This window comes from Symsagittifera roscoffensis, chromosome 3 (assembly GCF_963678635.1).
Source record: "Symsagittifera roscoffensis chromosome 3, txSymRosc1.1, whole genome shotgun sequence".
In the NCBI taxonomy this organism is placed as follows: Eukaryota; Metazoa; Xenacoelomorpha; order Acoela; family Convolutidae; genus Symsagittifera; species Symsagittifera roscoffensis.
In genome coordinates, this window is record NC_087064.1 from 84,197,997 (window position 1) to 84,215,095 (window position 17,099).

The following is a 17,099-nucleotide window of genomic DNA, read 5'->3' on the forward strand; positions in this document are numbered from 1 at the left end:
TTAGCCAAAAACAATTCATCAGGTGGACCCAAGTAACAAAACAACAAACAATGGCTGAATATCAAACAACTTAGTGTAAACAGTTTCGAAAACCATCTCTCAATTTTAAACTTTTGCCATTTCGTCTGTCTAAATAAAAGTTAAATTCGCATTATGTGAATTACAATATTTATAAAGCATTAAGACAATTATTCAAAAATTCAAATTGAGTAATTAGCAAAACAAACAACTGAATAACTCTATACACATAACCAAAAATGGAAGCTACACATATTTACATGATGATAATTTATAATCCTTATTGCACCATATGAGAAGAGAAATACAAGCATTTCCTGTGCAGCAACATAGTCCTCTTCCTTAGAACACTTGACACGATCACTTGAAAATGTACTAACACTAGCCAGCAGTAAAGCAGCTACAGATGGTATTAAATTGTCGATGCTGTGCCTTGAAAAAAAACCAAAAGAGCACTTTTATTTGCGGGCTGGAAAACAGAAGTTTGCATAACGAACTTAAAAAAAGAAAGGGCCGAAAGACAGTTGGAAAAGAGTCATGAACGCCAGGAACTAGAGAAAAAATTATGACTTGTTTTTTTTTGAAAAAAAACTTTAACTTGAAAACTTCAAAAAAAAACTTTCAAGCTCTTTGAGTTTCAAGAATAATTGATGATTTATCTTTTTTCAATAAAATTAACCAATTTGAGAAAAAACGGATCAATAGGTTATGAGTTATTGCTAGAGGTATCATACTCATAGAGTAATTTCAAATAAGGCACACCGTCTGTTCGTCACGCTATCTTATTTTCGGCAGGATATTCGTGCAACTTCTTAGTCTAATACCAATCTTAATACTCTTATATCTCCTAGTCGCAATAGATCTAGTGTATAATGGTATTCGCGAGTTAGGTTTATGGAACTTGTTCCAAAGGAGAACAACTGTCTTCTAAGATTTGTTCAAATTCTTCTGTTGCTGAAACTACAAAAAGTTTCAGCACTACAAATAATTGTCAGCGTTAGTTATGGATCATGATTGGTTAGAAAGGAATATTTTATCGTGATAGTTTTATCAAGAATATAATTGGTTATAAATACTTGTTTTAAACTGGTTCCAGTTAGCTTTTTACTCCGCTGGGAAATCTGATAATTGAAATACCAATTCGAAACTAGACCTTTATTTGACCTTTGAGCTTTTGCTATTCAATAGTCGAGTTTGCCTTCCTTCCAACAAAAAAAAAGAAATGGATTTAAAAAGAAATCAAAAGTCCAACAGCAAAAAAAATCAAACTTTAGCGTGAACAAGCTTAATTAATTTTTCCTGAAAACAAAAACAAGGAAAAAATTCACCAAGACCTATATAAGAGTATTCACTACTTTCATGTTTATTAATTAATGCTGGAAATAAATTTTGAGATATAGTCTCAAATTTCAGAGCCCAGCAGATTAGCTTGTCATATAAATATTCTTATCCCAACTGGAACCACGCGGTTCAAATCAGTTGCCTGAGTGTGAAGCAACATTTCTCACACAGAGACAAAGCCTCCAGGAGCATTAAAAAGCACAACAACTGACAAATTTTCAAGTAATATATTGAAAGTAGTAAGCTGAAGACAACCACGCTAACTTTGCATGCAATCAATTAGTGTATTAAGCTAAATTGCGTTAGCATTTCAAAAAACTCGCGAGGTAATTCGAATTGGAAAATTTCTTAAATGATTTTTAAACAGCTTTATTAAAAACAGCTTTGTTCGGTTTCAATTGAAGAATCAAAAAAGCATCATCTGTGTTAGTTTATTGCTAATCAAATGTAACCTAATGCTAACCTACTAACTCATAAGTTCCACTAAAAAGTGGAACTTTTAATTGCAATTTTGGTTGAAAAAAAAAAAGATGCATCGTACTATCACACTACGCTAGGTTCGTGTAAACACAGTAAATTAACCAAAAAAGCAAAATTTTTCATTGCGGTCACAACAGCAGTTCTCCGCAAAGAGCTCAAAAGCTCCTATGTTAATAAAATGGCCTTTATTTTAAGATACTGCTATGAGACCTCGTTAAGAAAGGTTCTGCGAAGATGACAAGGCTACGTTTGATGTGCACAGTCAATTACATAAAAGGTTATGACGGTGAAAGTGGAAGGAGTTCTTCGTCATTCACAACTTGAGATACTCTGTTGTTAAGTTTTCCTGCGCATAATCTATTACAACAAGACTTCACTGACGACAAACAATGCACTACCCTGTCTTCGCATGCACCCCGCAACTTTTCTCCTTCCGACACTGCCGGTTCTGCTTGGTGGGGGAGGAGGGGTAGGTTTTCGTTCTCGTCTTCTTCGACACAGCAGCACATTGGAATGACCAGATCTTCTAGTATTATCCAGACACCCATAAGTCCAATGAACAGTTCAAGCAGGCAGAGTGTCTGAAACAGAGCAAACTTGGAACCGTTAATATTTAAAACTTCGATTGCAAGAACTATTGAGTAAAAACCGTTAATAATTCTGTTATGTTTAACATTTGAACAATACGCTTCACAATAAACCATCTCAAAATTACTTGAGTGGCACGGAAAAAATAATCCGAAAAAATTGCGAAAACGGTTATAGAAATAAGTTCAATGTGACCTTAAGAACGTAATAAGGAATGAGATGTTCGTTGTGGCCGAAGTCAATCAGTCGCTGACTGCAGGTCAAGTTCATTGATAGCGTCTTCAGGTCATCAATGTCCAAACTCTGCGCTTCCTCCACCAATCTGAACATGCCACTCGTATTGCTTTAACGAATGAGTGAAACTCCACTAATTTGATGTATGACATTTTTCTGCGGAGGAACGAGTGAAAAAGAGCACCCTAGGCTTGCATTGGAGCAGTGCACAAGTTCGTCAATTAATCCGCGAGTACAATATTCAGTTGGTCAGTTAGGGCGAAAAATTGTACACTTAAAAGAACAAAGTTCGCGCTTTTCTGATTAGTTTAAAAAACAAACCTAAAAACATTTCATTTTGCAAAAAATCACAACTAACTTGATTCTCTTAGCAACTTCCTCGTGAGGCAGTGGTGACCCATGAAAAGTCAATCTCCAGTAATGCAGGACTGCACATGTTTTAGACTGTTCTCCATACTTATCCAGACAAGCACCATCAGATCCAAATCCCAGCGTCTCCTTTACAGTGGCAAGAAAATCTGATATGGATCCTTGTGAGATACGACCGTGTTTAGCGAACGGTTCAAGAGTTAGGGTAAGCTTCCACGCACCCACGGGTGATTCGCCAAAGAAATGCAGAGAGTTGAAGTTGAACTGCAAAAGTTGCTCATCTCTGAAAACAAAACAAAACAAAACAAAAACTGAAATACTTCTTTCGGGCATTAGAACTCAAAGCAAACTTGAAATCCTATAAATGGGTCTGAAGCTTAATGGCCTCTTTAATACGAAAAAGTACTCTTATTCAAGTTTTCTGTGCGATTTCACTTCAATAACAAACTGCTTTGTATATCAAAGCAAAGTTTGGAAATAATTAGAAAATGCACCAGAAAATCTTGAGCCAGGGACAAAAATTTAGTCTTTTTCTTAAAACCAGCCTTTCAAAACAGACATCTGCTTACAAATCGTTCTTGCGAGTGGGTATTAGACGTGATTTGGAGCCTGCTGGGGAAGTCAGCACCCCTGAGATAGCGCCTCTCGCTGGAGCCCAGGCCTTGATAGTCAGGACGACCTGTTCTATAGTGTATAAGTAGAACTCACTCGCCGTTTCTTCAGTTACTAAACACAATGAGGGCCTATTACCTTCAATAACCCAGCACCTCATTCAATGATAAACTCGACCTTGATGCGCTTAGCTCAAGAGGAATAATACTGAAACAATGTTTGAATAAATACAAGAACAACTTGTCAAGTAACGAAGCTGCACTTCAACGGAAGTTTGCTTATTTGATGCCCGAACTGTACTACTTTTATAGGCTGACTGATTCGAATAGCAACTCGAATTTTTTCACAAAATTAACGAAAGGAGCGCTATTATCTTGCCAGAAAACTTTCAACGAACCGACGCTCTTAGAAATGCCCAAAACTGGCTGAATTTCACGCTTTTTTCATTCCAATTTTTAAACACAGGCGAAGCTGAGCTTCGCACCATTTGCAATACAAATCAAGAAAGCCGCTAAATCGAAAAAAGCAAAAATGTCGAAAAACTAGATCTATTCAAAAGAACAAGTCTAGTTTGAAACAAAAACATGCCAGGACAATAGAATGTGAAATAAGTATTACGTTTCAAATGGCATAATTCCCAAATGGCATAAAAATGAAAAATTTCCCAAATAGCATAAATTTCATTCAACAGTTGCATTGAAAAAGTCGAGAGCAACTTTTTTGTGAAAAATGTGAGGAAATTAGTCAATTCAAATTTCGTTGACCTTTCATCTGGAAAAATTGTAGAATTTTTTTTATCAAAAGCGAAAAGCATAAGATTGCGGTTATTGATAAGCGTCTTGTGCTCAAACGCATAAAATTTGTTTGGAAGCAATTAATTCCAAATACTGTTCACATGCTTTCGTTTTTGGCAAAATATTAGAATTAGATACTGAGAGAAAACGTTTAAATTACAATGAAAACTTGAAATGTATGCCATTTGGGAAAAGTTTCTTTTTTATGCCATTTGGGAATTATGCCATTTGCGAAGTTACCGAAATAAGCATCGGAAGAAGGTTTAGCAAAAGTAACCAAGCCGAAAATACTTCAACAAGACTTAAGATTTTAGAGAAGTTGAAAAAATCCCCCTCGCCCTCAACACACACAAAACTTAACTTGCTCGTCAAATGAAGCACTATGAGGTCACTAAGCCGATATTATATAGGCCGAAACCTACTAACCTAATTTAAAAAAGTTGTATTAAAAACATTTAGGTCTTCAACCTCAAACCACACGCACATACTTTTCCCCTCGTCGAAAGTCGCAATATTAGACCATTAGCCGATTTATTATACGCCGAAATCTATCAAGCGGTAAGAAAAGAAAAAGGGCTATGATGAACAACTATAATTTCTATTAAGGTTTTTAACATTTTGTGCAATCCGGCAAGAAGTTCCTGAAAAAAGTATATTTATATATACAAACGATGTCAAGGTTAGAAAAATTACTAACAACAGAAAAAAATCAAAACCCTAAAATCAAGTACAATTTAATTTGCAAACAGTAAAAAACAGCAAAAAAAATCCGACGAAACATGTGCAGAAACGTGATATTTCGCGTTAGTAAAAAGTAAATACGGTCACATTTGAGCCCAAGAACTTTTGCCGTCCCAAGCGTTTTTGTTACCTCCAGGTCAATTGTTCCGGAGACGCAAAGAAATAAGAAATCAATATGAGCTGAAACTAAGACTACCATTTCTAATTTTGACCTTTTTGTGAACAAACTTATTTACTTGAAAAATGTCTAGTACCCGATAACAGTTCCCGTAATTATGGCTGCGCTTCGCAAACACTAGCGAGAACACGACAAAAAGCAGCTTTATAAGGTGAAAAAGAAAAGGTAGAAATAAGCCTCGAATTAGTAAACCTTTGCTACGTATGGCCTTCGAAGCTGGGACCTCATAAATCGGATTCTCACGTCATGGCCTCGCAGCCACGAACGGTTAACAACCGATAAACACTAGACAAACAAAGCAGCTATATATGCTAACAAATTGCCAATGCCATGCAGCGAAAGTGGCAACATATACAAATAGACACAATAAACAAGTAATAGTTTGGAATATAACAAACTGAAGGCATCCAGAATAATGTCGCATGTAACAAATTGTAAAGCATAACACCAAATTATGTGTAAATTATGCATTTAAAAAATTGCGAGATATATTGAGTTAGAAAATAACTGAAAGCAAAGTTTTGTGATTGTTATGTTGAGTTAGAAAATATCGAGTTAGAAAATATCTGAAATCGAAGTTTTATGATTGTTATGTTGCTTGAAACAAACAGCTTTTTTCGGTTCATTTTGAAATTACAAAGAAGCGAAGCTTCACTTCGCAAACACTATCGAGAACACGACAAAAAACAGCTCTAGAAAATTCAAAAAAAAAAATACAAATAAGCCTCGAATTAGCAAAAATTCGACTAGGTCTAGGATTTGATATGCGACCTACTGCAATCAAGAAATTTTGCTAACCAGGCACTAACCGCTAAATCATGAGCTTTTCTCACGCACTAACCACCGACAAACACTAGTCACGAATAAAGCAGCTACATATGATAATGAATTGCCAATGCATTTCAGCAAAAGTGGCACCAAATACAAATAGACTCAATTTTTCGAGTATTAATTGTGAATATAACAAGCTGAAGGCATCCACACCAAATTTGCGTGAAGCAAATTGCAAAGCATAAAGCCACATGATGTATAAATTATGCATTTAAAAATATTGCGAGATATATTGAGTTAGAAAAATTCGGAGATAGAGTTTTCATGATTTTTGTTGTTTTTCGGTTCATTTGATAAATTAAAAATGCTGTGTTGATTTATTGCTTTTCGAATGTCAAAGCACATGCTATGAAGAAGCTGTAAAGGTGCCCCAAAATTGGCACCAAGATTTGCGACTTAGGTTAGAAAAAAATAGTAGTAGTATAACACTAACGCTCACTAAAGTTGCTAGTGTAATTATAAATTTGGATTGGGAAACTTAATTTTCGAGCGTGTGGCCATGAAAGATTTTCTCTAACAGAAGGACTTACGGTTGTAGGTGACTTTTAGCTCATCGTGAACTGTGAATTTCAAATCACCATCTCCATTCAAAACCGGTGTAGAAAATATCGTCATCCAGGGAACTCCGGGCCATACCAAAGCCGCTTTGACCAGTCTAGTTGCAGATAGGATTCCGAAACCGTGTTTGTTCGTGTGGTACAGCCCAGCTCCATTCAATGACCACGGTTCGCTCACTTCGGCTGTCATCATTGCAACATGTCGACTAGTTAATGCTGTTATCCAGAACACGTCGCGCACAATCAAACAAGGACGCGCTTCGAGAACGAGACCTAGATGAGTTTTATTTGATTACCTCAAATCTGTTTCAAGATCAATGAACAGCCAAATTCTAAGAATATAAGCACGAAGACGTCACTTTCGAATCAAGGTGAAAAACAACTTAACTGAATTGAACAGATGAGCAATCATTAGCAATTCGTTCGTTGCCAAAAAAGCACAATTTGAAATACTTTCTAGGAACAACCTCGGAAAGGAAGCTTACTGGAGGGTATCTTGACAAAAACTTTATTATGTAATTAATGTTATCTGGTTGAAAGAGGCCTTTTTTATTGAGGGCGACTTTCATTAAGGGTGCCTCATAGTACTTGTCATAGACACAGAGGCAAAGCGGATCTTCGCACCATTTGCGATTCAAGATGAAAATAACAGTTCAAGCTAGCAGACAGGAAAAAAGCCACTAAGTCCGAAACAAATTTAAAAAAACTCAAATACACTACAAAAAAATCAAAATGTTGTCTGAAATCATGATTTATTTGCGGAAAAATTTCCAGAAACACAATCGACGGTGTTTAATGAAATTTCAAAATTATTTATCGAGCGGCAACTGAGCCGACAAAATTTAAACAATTTCCCGTAGAACCGAAAATAAAATTATTGGCATGAAAATTATAGATCTATTTTAAGCATTTTAGCATTTTGTGCAATCCGAAATGAAGCAATCCAAAAAGTTATGCTTCCCCTGAAACGACCCTAAATTAGGTCACCAAGCCGATAGAAATAAGCAGAAGTCAATTAAGCTGAAAAAAGTTTTAAAGCAAAAAAAAAGCGAAGTATACGAAGTCATGGTTGGTAAAATTAAACATTGCAGGAGTAATTCAAAGCACTTTGTTATGTAAAATCGCGTACAAACAGAGCAATTCTACGATGTGGCAACTAAGACGACAAAACATAAGCATACAAATCATAGGCCGACAATTGTTTTTGGAAAGGAATATTTTTCCAGTGTGAAAAAAAAACCTAGGTCAGATTCGAACCCACAACCTCTGCTTCCCAGGCGTATTTTTCACCTCCAGGTTAAGTGTCTCAGATGCATGAAAACTTAAATTCTTAATGAACCTAGATACTAATGATTATGTTAAACAAATTGTTAACCCGAAAAAATCTATAATCGCTGTTGAGATTTGAAGTGATTTATAATTAATCTGGATCAGTTCGTTTTTCGAAAGAAGCTTTTGAAACATAAAAGGTATCTAATTTGTTTGAGAGTGCTTTTTGTTAGAATTATTCACGAATAAAAGCGTTTCTTTAAATTGAGAGCTTTTTCTAATCGGGACGGCTCTGTGGTCATGAAAAAACGTAAGCAATAATGGCAATACTGCAATCTATTCCAATGTTTTTTTCCGTATAGTACTCACTGTATATGCCAGCAGCTAGGGGTGCAGACGCTGATGTTCCAGAAAACGAATCGGTGCACCCAGTTCCTAGACCCAACAACCAGTCAGTAGTAGTCTAAAACAAACAGCAGTAAAGAAAACATAACTAACAGGCAAATAGAGAAGTTGTAGGATTCAGGAAAAAGAATCAGCCATCGGACATTGAAAAAGTTTCCATAAAATCCAGAAACAAAAAAACTGCTTATTGTCATTGTTTAATTCAAACCGAAAGATAACTTACCAAAAAAAATCGGACTTTTAACCAACCTAAAAACAACAACCTCAAAAATATAGTGTAATTAAAACTCAGATATCCGGAAAATACATCAGTAATCAAAATCCTAGAGTTGAACAAATGATTCACGTGTTCTTGTTGAACAAGTTGTCAAATTGAAAACTGATTACTCTTGTTGTTCCGACCATTTGAAAAATGGGGGAGAACTTTGTATTCGGGCATGCAATCAGCTACCACAAACAACCAGCGCAATGGGTCGAGTGATATGTCACATAAAATCACTTTCAGTCGTGATTTGAAAAGATTTCCTCAGTGTCGAGAAAAACCGTTGTGAAATTTTTGATATTCGTTTCGAGCTAATAAGGTGAGCTTAATAATGCTTAATTTGTTAAGCCGTAGGAACTTAGTTCACTTGATTAAAACTAGTTTTTGATGTATTTAGCGCCATTTTCGGGATCAAAAACTTCAATAATTCAAAAAATTTCTTCAAAATTTCGAATTTTTTTAAATTATTTCTTTCGTTGAGGTCTTATCACACAGCGCAGAAAAAACTACACTAATTTAAAAAAACTTTAGTTGTATTTTTCACACAGAGGTGAAGCTGTGCTCCGCAAACACTAGCAAGAACCGGACAAAAAGCAACTATATAAAGTTGAAGAGGAAAAATTAGAAATTAGCCTCGAATTAGTAAAAATTCGGCTTTGTCTCGGATTCGAACCTGCGACATACTGCAACCTAGAAATTATGAGTCTCACGTACTACCTACTCAGCCACGGACACTTAATTAATGACAAACACTAGCCAGAAATAAAGCAGAGAACAGATGCTATGCAATTTCCAATCCTACAGTTAAATTTCTATATAAGTGAACACTTTGAATTAACACTTTCATTTGCGAGTTAGGTTAGAAAAAAGGCACATATTGACTATAGTGGGAACATTCTGTGCTACTTGGATAGTAACTGGCTATGCTTGTATATATTGTAGCGATGACACACGTACCACTCCAGGACTGAAAGGAACGGTATACGAGTCTCCTCCACTGTATGCCAGACCCAGCAGACCAGAGCAACTCTCGCAGTAACCAGGAACTTGATCATGACTGTCAATGGCACCTGGGCAATATTCAAATGAATTTTCTTTTTCATCTAAACAGCTTCATCTTTGTATCCCTTTTTCAATCGCCCTATTTTTGCATTTGAAATTGGAGAAATAAATCACATTTTACCTTAAAATTCATTCACATCTTAATACCTTTGATTTGACTGTAATCTTCATTTAGAAGAGCTTCAGCGTACAACTGAAAAAAAAATCTTCCATGGACAAACCAATGGTTAGAGTGTACACAGAGGAGGCGTATCCGTCGAATGCACAGGAGTCTTCGTAGGAAGCACCGTTGCCACTTGCTACCACAATCAAAGCACCTCTTCCATTGCGTCCCACATTGGCCGCATAAATCATGGCCTCCTAGAAAGGAAATGAGTACGTTGAAACATGCGGCAGATTAACAACTCAAGCCAGATTTCCTCACTTTGGAGTGGAAGAAATAGAGTAAGTTGGTTTAATCAACTAAAAAATCACCTCGCACCCAGTAGCCGGACGAGAAGAGAATAGGAGAGTAGAAAGAAGAATTAGCCCTCGAGTATGCATTGATTCATTCAATCAATCACCCATTACCAACTGACACCGAACAGGTCAAGAGATCTAATCAAGAGACAGAAGAGTAACAGAAGTCAAAGGTGCAACAGAGTTATCTAAGATCATTGAAACAGAGTATTCAAGTCAGAACCGCACTCTGGAACCTAAACCCTTGATAACCTAAAACTATTCATCCACGAAGAGAAGCACTACCATACGAGCTGTTCAGCTCTTTACGAATAACCCTTTCCCCTACTTAACATGAAGACATTTAGAGAAACCTAATTCTTAGGATTCGCATTTCAGTTCAGGTTTCAAGTGAGTTAATTGTCACCCTTAATGTTCATCCCATCAGGGCCATTACAATTATGTTAATCTATTCTTACCTTGGTGAGTTTATGAGGGCCGTCAATAACTGTTCCATTGTCTTTTGGACCCCAGGAACAGCTGTAGATATCGTTGCTATGAAACCCAACATGGTAAGCACGGGATTCTAATGCATCAGTGATTACTCCATCAAGCACGCGGATACCTAAGATAGACAAAAAACTTCTTACACTCAATATTTTCACCATCCCCCCCAATTCCCAATCTTATAAAGCCAAAAAGAATAACTCGCACAGATGTTTATTTTTCTACGCTTTGCATTCAAAAATTGTGTTTGCCAGCGCCTCACAAGATTCATAAAGCATGCAGATGACTTGCCTCCAATTTTGGAGCGGGGAGCAACGCCGACGCCACACACATTGTTTGCAACAGCTCCAATCAACCCTGCACACCTGTAAACAACAAAAAAATTAAATCATACGACTAGGTTTAAGAAATCTGCATATGAAGACAGTGCCATCCCCCATATTCTGATGTTCAGTAGTTCGACCTTACATCAGCCATCATTATAAACTGAGCAGTCATTGATTAGTGCGATCTTTGGACACCTTAGATACCTACCGATAAGATAGCAAAAAATGATCGACCAAAATGAGGTACTCGGGAAAACTTTCTAAATGGATACTTCTAGGTGACACGTTTTTCCGATCACACAAAATTCTGTATGGAAAAGCAAAGCTAGCAGGAATTTCGTGCGAGTGCAATCAAAGAGCCGATTTATCCCGCAGAGTAGCCAAATTCATAAGCCATGTCGGGAACTGACCGTGTCCCGTGATGATTGCCATTCTCAATGTCCAGTCTAGGTGTTGGATCCCCATCTTCTCCGTTGAGATCATAGCTGCATTTCCAACACTATACAAAACAATCCATTTATTCTACTGGCTGTTAAAACATATTCTAGGCTCAAAATTCATGACAGATTTTTCATATAACTTAGGCAATGTCCCCTAGTACCAAGTGTTTGACCTTTTTGCGATAGCGGGAAACTTACTTTTTATAAGCTCAATACGGATATCCGAGAAAAGGCAGCACATTCAAAATAAATAACTGAGATCCAAAGTGAGCAAAAAAAATAAAATTGGGACACAATTGATTGACATAAAATCCATAACCCCGATATTAAATTGGTATCTGAGGAAAACCTTATTGAGATGCTTAATTTAACAACTCCAAACTAATGACATTCTAGGCTATTTAAATCAGTCTAGAAAATGTGCATCAACCTAACTTGTATGTGAAGCGGATTTTTACGCATGACAAGAGAGAAATTAAAATAAGTTTTGGTCTGAACATTTAATGACAAGGAGATGTATGTCACCTAAATCTCAAATTATGATGGCGCTCTCGTCTTATCAGTTCTTTGCCAGGAGTATCATATTTAATTCTTCCAGTATAAAAACATAAAATTTTTGCTAAAAAATCATAAATGAAGTGGCTCACAAAGTTGTCTTGGATGTCTGGGTTCTGCCACTCCACTCCGTCGTCAATGATGGCGACGTGAGTGTTGTCTCCCAGAATGCCTGCTTCCCACACCTCCCAGCACTCCACATCATTGCCAGGCACTAATCTATTGACCTACAACACAAGTGCTTTCTTTTATAAACGTTTCTGCAGTTTTTAAAGGGATACAATCAAATATAAAAACGGTGTCGCATTACTATTGGCAACTGAAAAATTCTTCAAACTGAAAACTTTATCACTCAAAGTCAAAAACAATTAAGATTATTTGTATTCTCAGCAATTGGAATCGAAGAAAACATTGACACAAATCCATCCATTATTAGCGGAAAACACAATAATGGATTTCATGCTCACTTGTCAATACTCCCATTTTGAAAAGATAGGCAAGAGATCAGCTAACTGCTTCATGTCTACCTTATTTGTTGAATATAATTAAAAGAAACTTAAAAAATAAATAAAAGACTTTTTATCCACTTGTTTAAGGGTGTTTAAGCAAAAATATGATTGATACATTCTCTATTTATATATTCTGTATGAGATTTTCAATTCAACTTCCAGTAAAAAAAAAACCTATTTATTCTGGGTTGCAAACAAGAAATATCACCAAAAGATGCCTAAAAAAATGCATCACGTTAATACCCACTGAGAATTCAGAAAATTAAGTCCATTTTTGGAGCTAGAAGTCAAGCACGTTTCTTGTGACAGTTACATTTTAAGGTTAATTAGAGGGCTTTGCCTTACTTTTAACCGAAAAAACTCCAACCGCGAAAAATCAAATTAGAGAATGAACACATTTTAAGACTCTTCCTTTAAAAAATCATCAGGACCTATATTAGACTTCACTACGATCATATCTACTCTTCATAAGACTTTTTCAAGGCATCTGTGACAATAAAAAGTGAATAAGAATTGTAAATAAACAATTCAACTTACGTTGTCTGAAAGGCAGAAGTAATCAGAAGTTTTTTCCCGACACAGGATAAATTAATTCAGTTATTCATTGCAGCTCGAATCGCGACTGAGAAGGAATAAATCTCCTTATTCGTTTGACTCCATATGACGTTTACTTGTGCTACCACGATTTGCATTAAAAAAACCTGAACCCAAAACTCCTCCACATTTTAGGTAATTGGAAACAAATGAGCTGTAGGTAAGTTCCGATCAGATACATATATGCAAGAAACATATTTGTCTCTGAATGTTAAGGAGAGGAGAGGCACATATTAAGCTTAAAGAACTAATTAACAATGGTTTTGACAACTTATCAAAATTTTATGGGACATTCACTGAGCAGGACATTGTAAGTAAATAATAATAATAGTATCACAGTGGCGAGACTGCAGATTCGCAAACATGAGCGAGAAATCGCCAGAGATTGGGATGCACAAGCTTTAAAATGCACAAAAACTCAAATTTACAAATTATAATTTAAAATTTAATTAACTAAAGGCCGCTACACAAATTTTTTATATAAAAACTGAGATTATATTAAATCAAACTGCGTATTAATGAAGCATTCCAAAATATAGCGAATTGCAAAATTTTTAAAATTTTAATTATACAGTTGTATGAAACAAATAGCTTTTCCGGTCCAACAGGAATTAAACAAGCACGAACTGTGTTTACTTATTACCAATCATATGTCAAAGCGCATGTGACTATACTGCTAAAGCAACTAACGTTCAAAATTGCCACCAAAAGTAGCACTTTTATTTGCGACTTAGGTTTAAAAAAAAGGTGCATCGTACTATGACACTACGCTACGCCCGTGTAATCAAAATACAAATCATAATAATCCCAATAAAAGGGTCTAAGCACTTTCACTCTGAAAAGACCATAACCTGCTGCCGCTTATGAGTTTTCTTCAAGGAACAAATGAGTTTTCAGTTTCTTCTGGAAGTTGATGAGCGTTGTGGTCTCTTTCAGAGCGAGAATAGGAGCATTCCATAACTTAGGACCGGCAATTACCGGAAAAATCTCGCGTTCCGAAAGCAGTAAGGCACTTCAAAACAATGAATTCACAACAGCTCATATCTAGACTCGCTGGGTTCAAACGAAGTCGTTACGTGAAAAAAAGTGTTATTTGATAAAATCAGGCACGCTCAGAGAACGAAAAACTTTATACATTAAGTAAAGATTTTGAACTTGATCCGGCTGTCAATAAGTTAAGGACTTGTACTTTTCACGTTGAACACAGAGGCGAAACAGAGCTTCACCCCACTTGCGATACAAAAATGAATGACTTATGATTACCAGCAAATGAAAATACAAGTCAAAAAATGTTAAAATACCAGTCAAAAACTGTAAAAAAAAATATTAAAACCGCAAAAAGGACAACAATTCCTGGGAAACAACCTGAACCATAATAAAATTTACCAGGAGCTTTCAAAAAGCTCAAGAAACCGAACCTTTCTTGTGGACCTAAGCCGGCAAAAATGAGCAGAGACGAAAGTCTAAAACATTCGAAAATTTTCAGTTTCCGCAAAAAAAACAGGTCCCGACAGGAATCTAATTTCTGGGATTTTTCGTCTCAAGCATGGGTGTCATCACTGCACTAAATGCACAGAACACTCCTTGAGTTTCAAAGGAAAACAATTTCCAAAACTTTTTAATGAACAGCATGAAAAAAAATCAGAGCAAAAAAAATAGGCGAAACGTCTTGGAACTCAATTAGTTGCCCAAAATCGGAATACGCTGGAAAGTTTCAAATTTGCGGGAAAATTACCCAAATTTAAGTAGATTTTGTACTGCGGCAACTTAGCCGACAAAAAATGCAGACAAACAGTAGTGCGTCAAAGATTCTTTGACAGGCTGGCAATTTTCCGCTCACAAAAAAAAACGGGTCCTGGCCGATTCTAAACATTGACCTTTGTCTTTACATGCAGATGTGTTGGCTCTTCGCCACATGCGCAAACTAACGTCTAACTTTTAATTTCATTATGAACCAAAGGTAAAATGATTGAAGCATACTAAGCGCAAGCATACATATAGACTGAGATGTTAATAATTCAGAACCTTTTTGGTCTCAATTTTACTGATAAAATGTAGCCTGAAAAGCAAAAAAAAATCAGAACCTTGTTTTGTCTCAACACCGAAGAACAATTTTTTCAGACTTTTCAACGCAGTCCTGAAGAAGGCGGGTCTATAACACTTGATTTTGCGTAGGGAAGACACCGGAGTGAATGATTCCTACCCACTTGATGGTGGGGACAAAAGTAAGATAGCTTCGAAGGCCCAATAATTCAGCTTAACTTACTAAGTGCCACTGGTTTCCAAACTCGGGGTCCGTGATATTGTCCAACCTGAGTCGATTCTGATCTTCAAACTTGATAAGGTCTTCCGCAGTCGGAGTTCGCTTTTCCCGCTCCAGAACCGAATCATGGTTATTATAAAATTGAAGGTCCAAATCCTCAATTAATGACCTCAACAAATCCATACTCCAATCACAGTCCGAAATTGTAAGTTGATAATTCAGACTGCTGTCAAGCATTCCTAATCGGTCTACGTTATAGGCACAGTTCTTCGGAATGAAGTTGTCGAAATTCAGGACTAGAAAGAGCGAGGACGATTCGAAAACGAGGACTCGTGAGTCATTCTTTGGTTCTGGGAACTTTGTTGACGAATCAGTAACACAATGAGTTAGTGGCAGTGATGACAGTACAAGTATCAAAGTGTATATTACAAACATTCAGGAGCATTTTACGCACACCATGTAGATATTCGCTAACTGGATAACAGTAGTCACAAATTGCTATTCCATTCCACTTCTGAAATTGAACAAAAGATTAACAATTGTTTAAACGATTCAGTTCGTTCGTTAACACCAGTGGGAGAGCCAACTGTTTCGCTATCAGTACAATTAATGAAAAATTATTATCAAAAACGAAACTTGCATAAAAATAAATGTCTGATTCATTCGCAAAAGGAAACAAATTGAACCGAAGCGTTTAATTAAAAAGCATCACTTGACATTTCAAACTCCTGTTATTTAAATAGCAATAAGAACTGACAACTCAACTGGCTCAGTTTGTGTATAGTACACAGAAAGTAAAAATATTTTGACTTGTTCTCCGTTACTGATTCGGTACGCAAATAGTTCGATCACATCTACTTTTGAAAGCAGGATAGCAGTCATAAGAAAAGGACAACTTTTTATAAACTTGACGCTAAGTAATTGATGATGAAATAACGGTTTAGAAACATACACAAAAGAGTTTCAAAAAGTCCTTTTTTGGACTAAGTATTCGAATCTTAGATGATTCAAATGCAAAACTCCAGCTACTCCGTAGCCAGCATTTGACCCAACATTTCTAGTGCACGATGTAGCCAACAGACAGACAGACAGCTGGCAAAGTTTCCATGATCGCAAGGAAACAGAAAAAATACAAATATTCACTTGTGTTTTAAAAAACCTTATTTTCGAATTCAAAAAATATATATAAGCCTTAAAAGATGTTCAAAATTAAAGAACAATTTATTAATGACTCTCTCATTATAAAAATCAGAATCAATAGGTAATTATAATTATTCCGCTGAAAATCTGAAAATTAAATTTCACGTTCGAAACAAAGTCTCTTGGTTCGGAATGCCAGCTTAGTCTCAAAAAACGAAACTTGATTACTCGCTTGCTTAAAATGACATTGCAGAAAGCCTAACACAAATGTACACAGAATGACTACCGAGCAACAGGGAAATCTGGTACTAGTACTTTAATATATCTTTATTTTTTTTAATATTCTATTCAAGGCTAAATCACCTTCGAAAAGCGCTTCTCTCTAACCATACACAGTGAAAAAAACGGACGTAACCTTTTAAACTGGAACTTGGCTTACCAAACATGATTCACCAGACAGACACTCAAACCCTTCCGGTTGTTCTCTGGCAACTGTTAGTCGTCAGGATAGACAAATAGGTACAAGGGGGTGGCTCTCTCATAATGGCAACAAATCACCAGAAAAAAAACTGACTTGTCGTAAAAA

The 17,099-nt window shown here is 36.2% G+C and overlaps 2 protein-coding genes across 2 annotated transcripts in view; one reads left to right on the top strand and one right to left on the bottom strand.

Moving 5' to 3' along the window:
* Positions 1-17,099, top strand: part of LOC134842285 (alpha-mannosidase 2-like) — a 402,951-nt gene that overhangs the window by 201,193 nt on the left and 184,659 nt on the right. The window lies entirely within an intron of this gene.
* Positions 709-15,883, bottom strand: LOC134841246 (proprotein convertase subtilisin/kexin type 7-like). The gene is made up of 13 exons (XM_063857102.1): positions 15,377-15,883; positions 12,100-12,234; positions 11,423-11,511; positions 10,978-11,051; positions 10,659-10,804; positions 9,963-10,101; positions 9,637-9,749; positions 8,382-8,475; positions 6,717-7,016; positions 3,600-3,756; positions 3,020-3,313; positions 2,623-2,749; positions 709-2,420 (listed from the first exon to the last, which is right to left on the bottom strand). Exons 1-13 carry the CDS (start codon positions 15,806-15,808, stop codon positions 2,118-2,120), a joined length of 2,403 nt encoding a protein of 800 aa, XP_063713172.1. The 5' UTR covers positions 15,809-15,883; the 3' UTR covers positions 709-2,117.

Coding starts and splice junctions, on each gene's coding strand:
- LOC134841246 (XM_063857102.1), bottom strand. CDS start 15,808: ATGTTTGTAATATACACTTTGATACTTGTACTGTCATCACTGCCACTA. Junction 10,102..10,658: donor GCCCTCATAAACTCACCAAG/GTAAGAATAGAT, acceptor TTTCCTTTCTAG/GAGGCCATGATTTATGCGGC. Junction 3,314..3,599: donor CCCACTCGCAAGAACGATTT/GTAAGCAGATGT, acceptor TTTTGTTTTCAG/AGATGAGCAACTTTTGCAGT.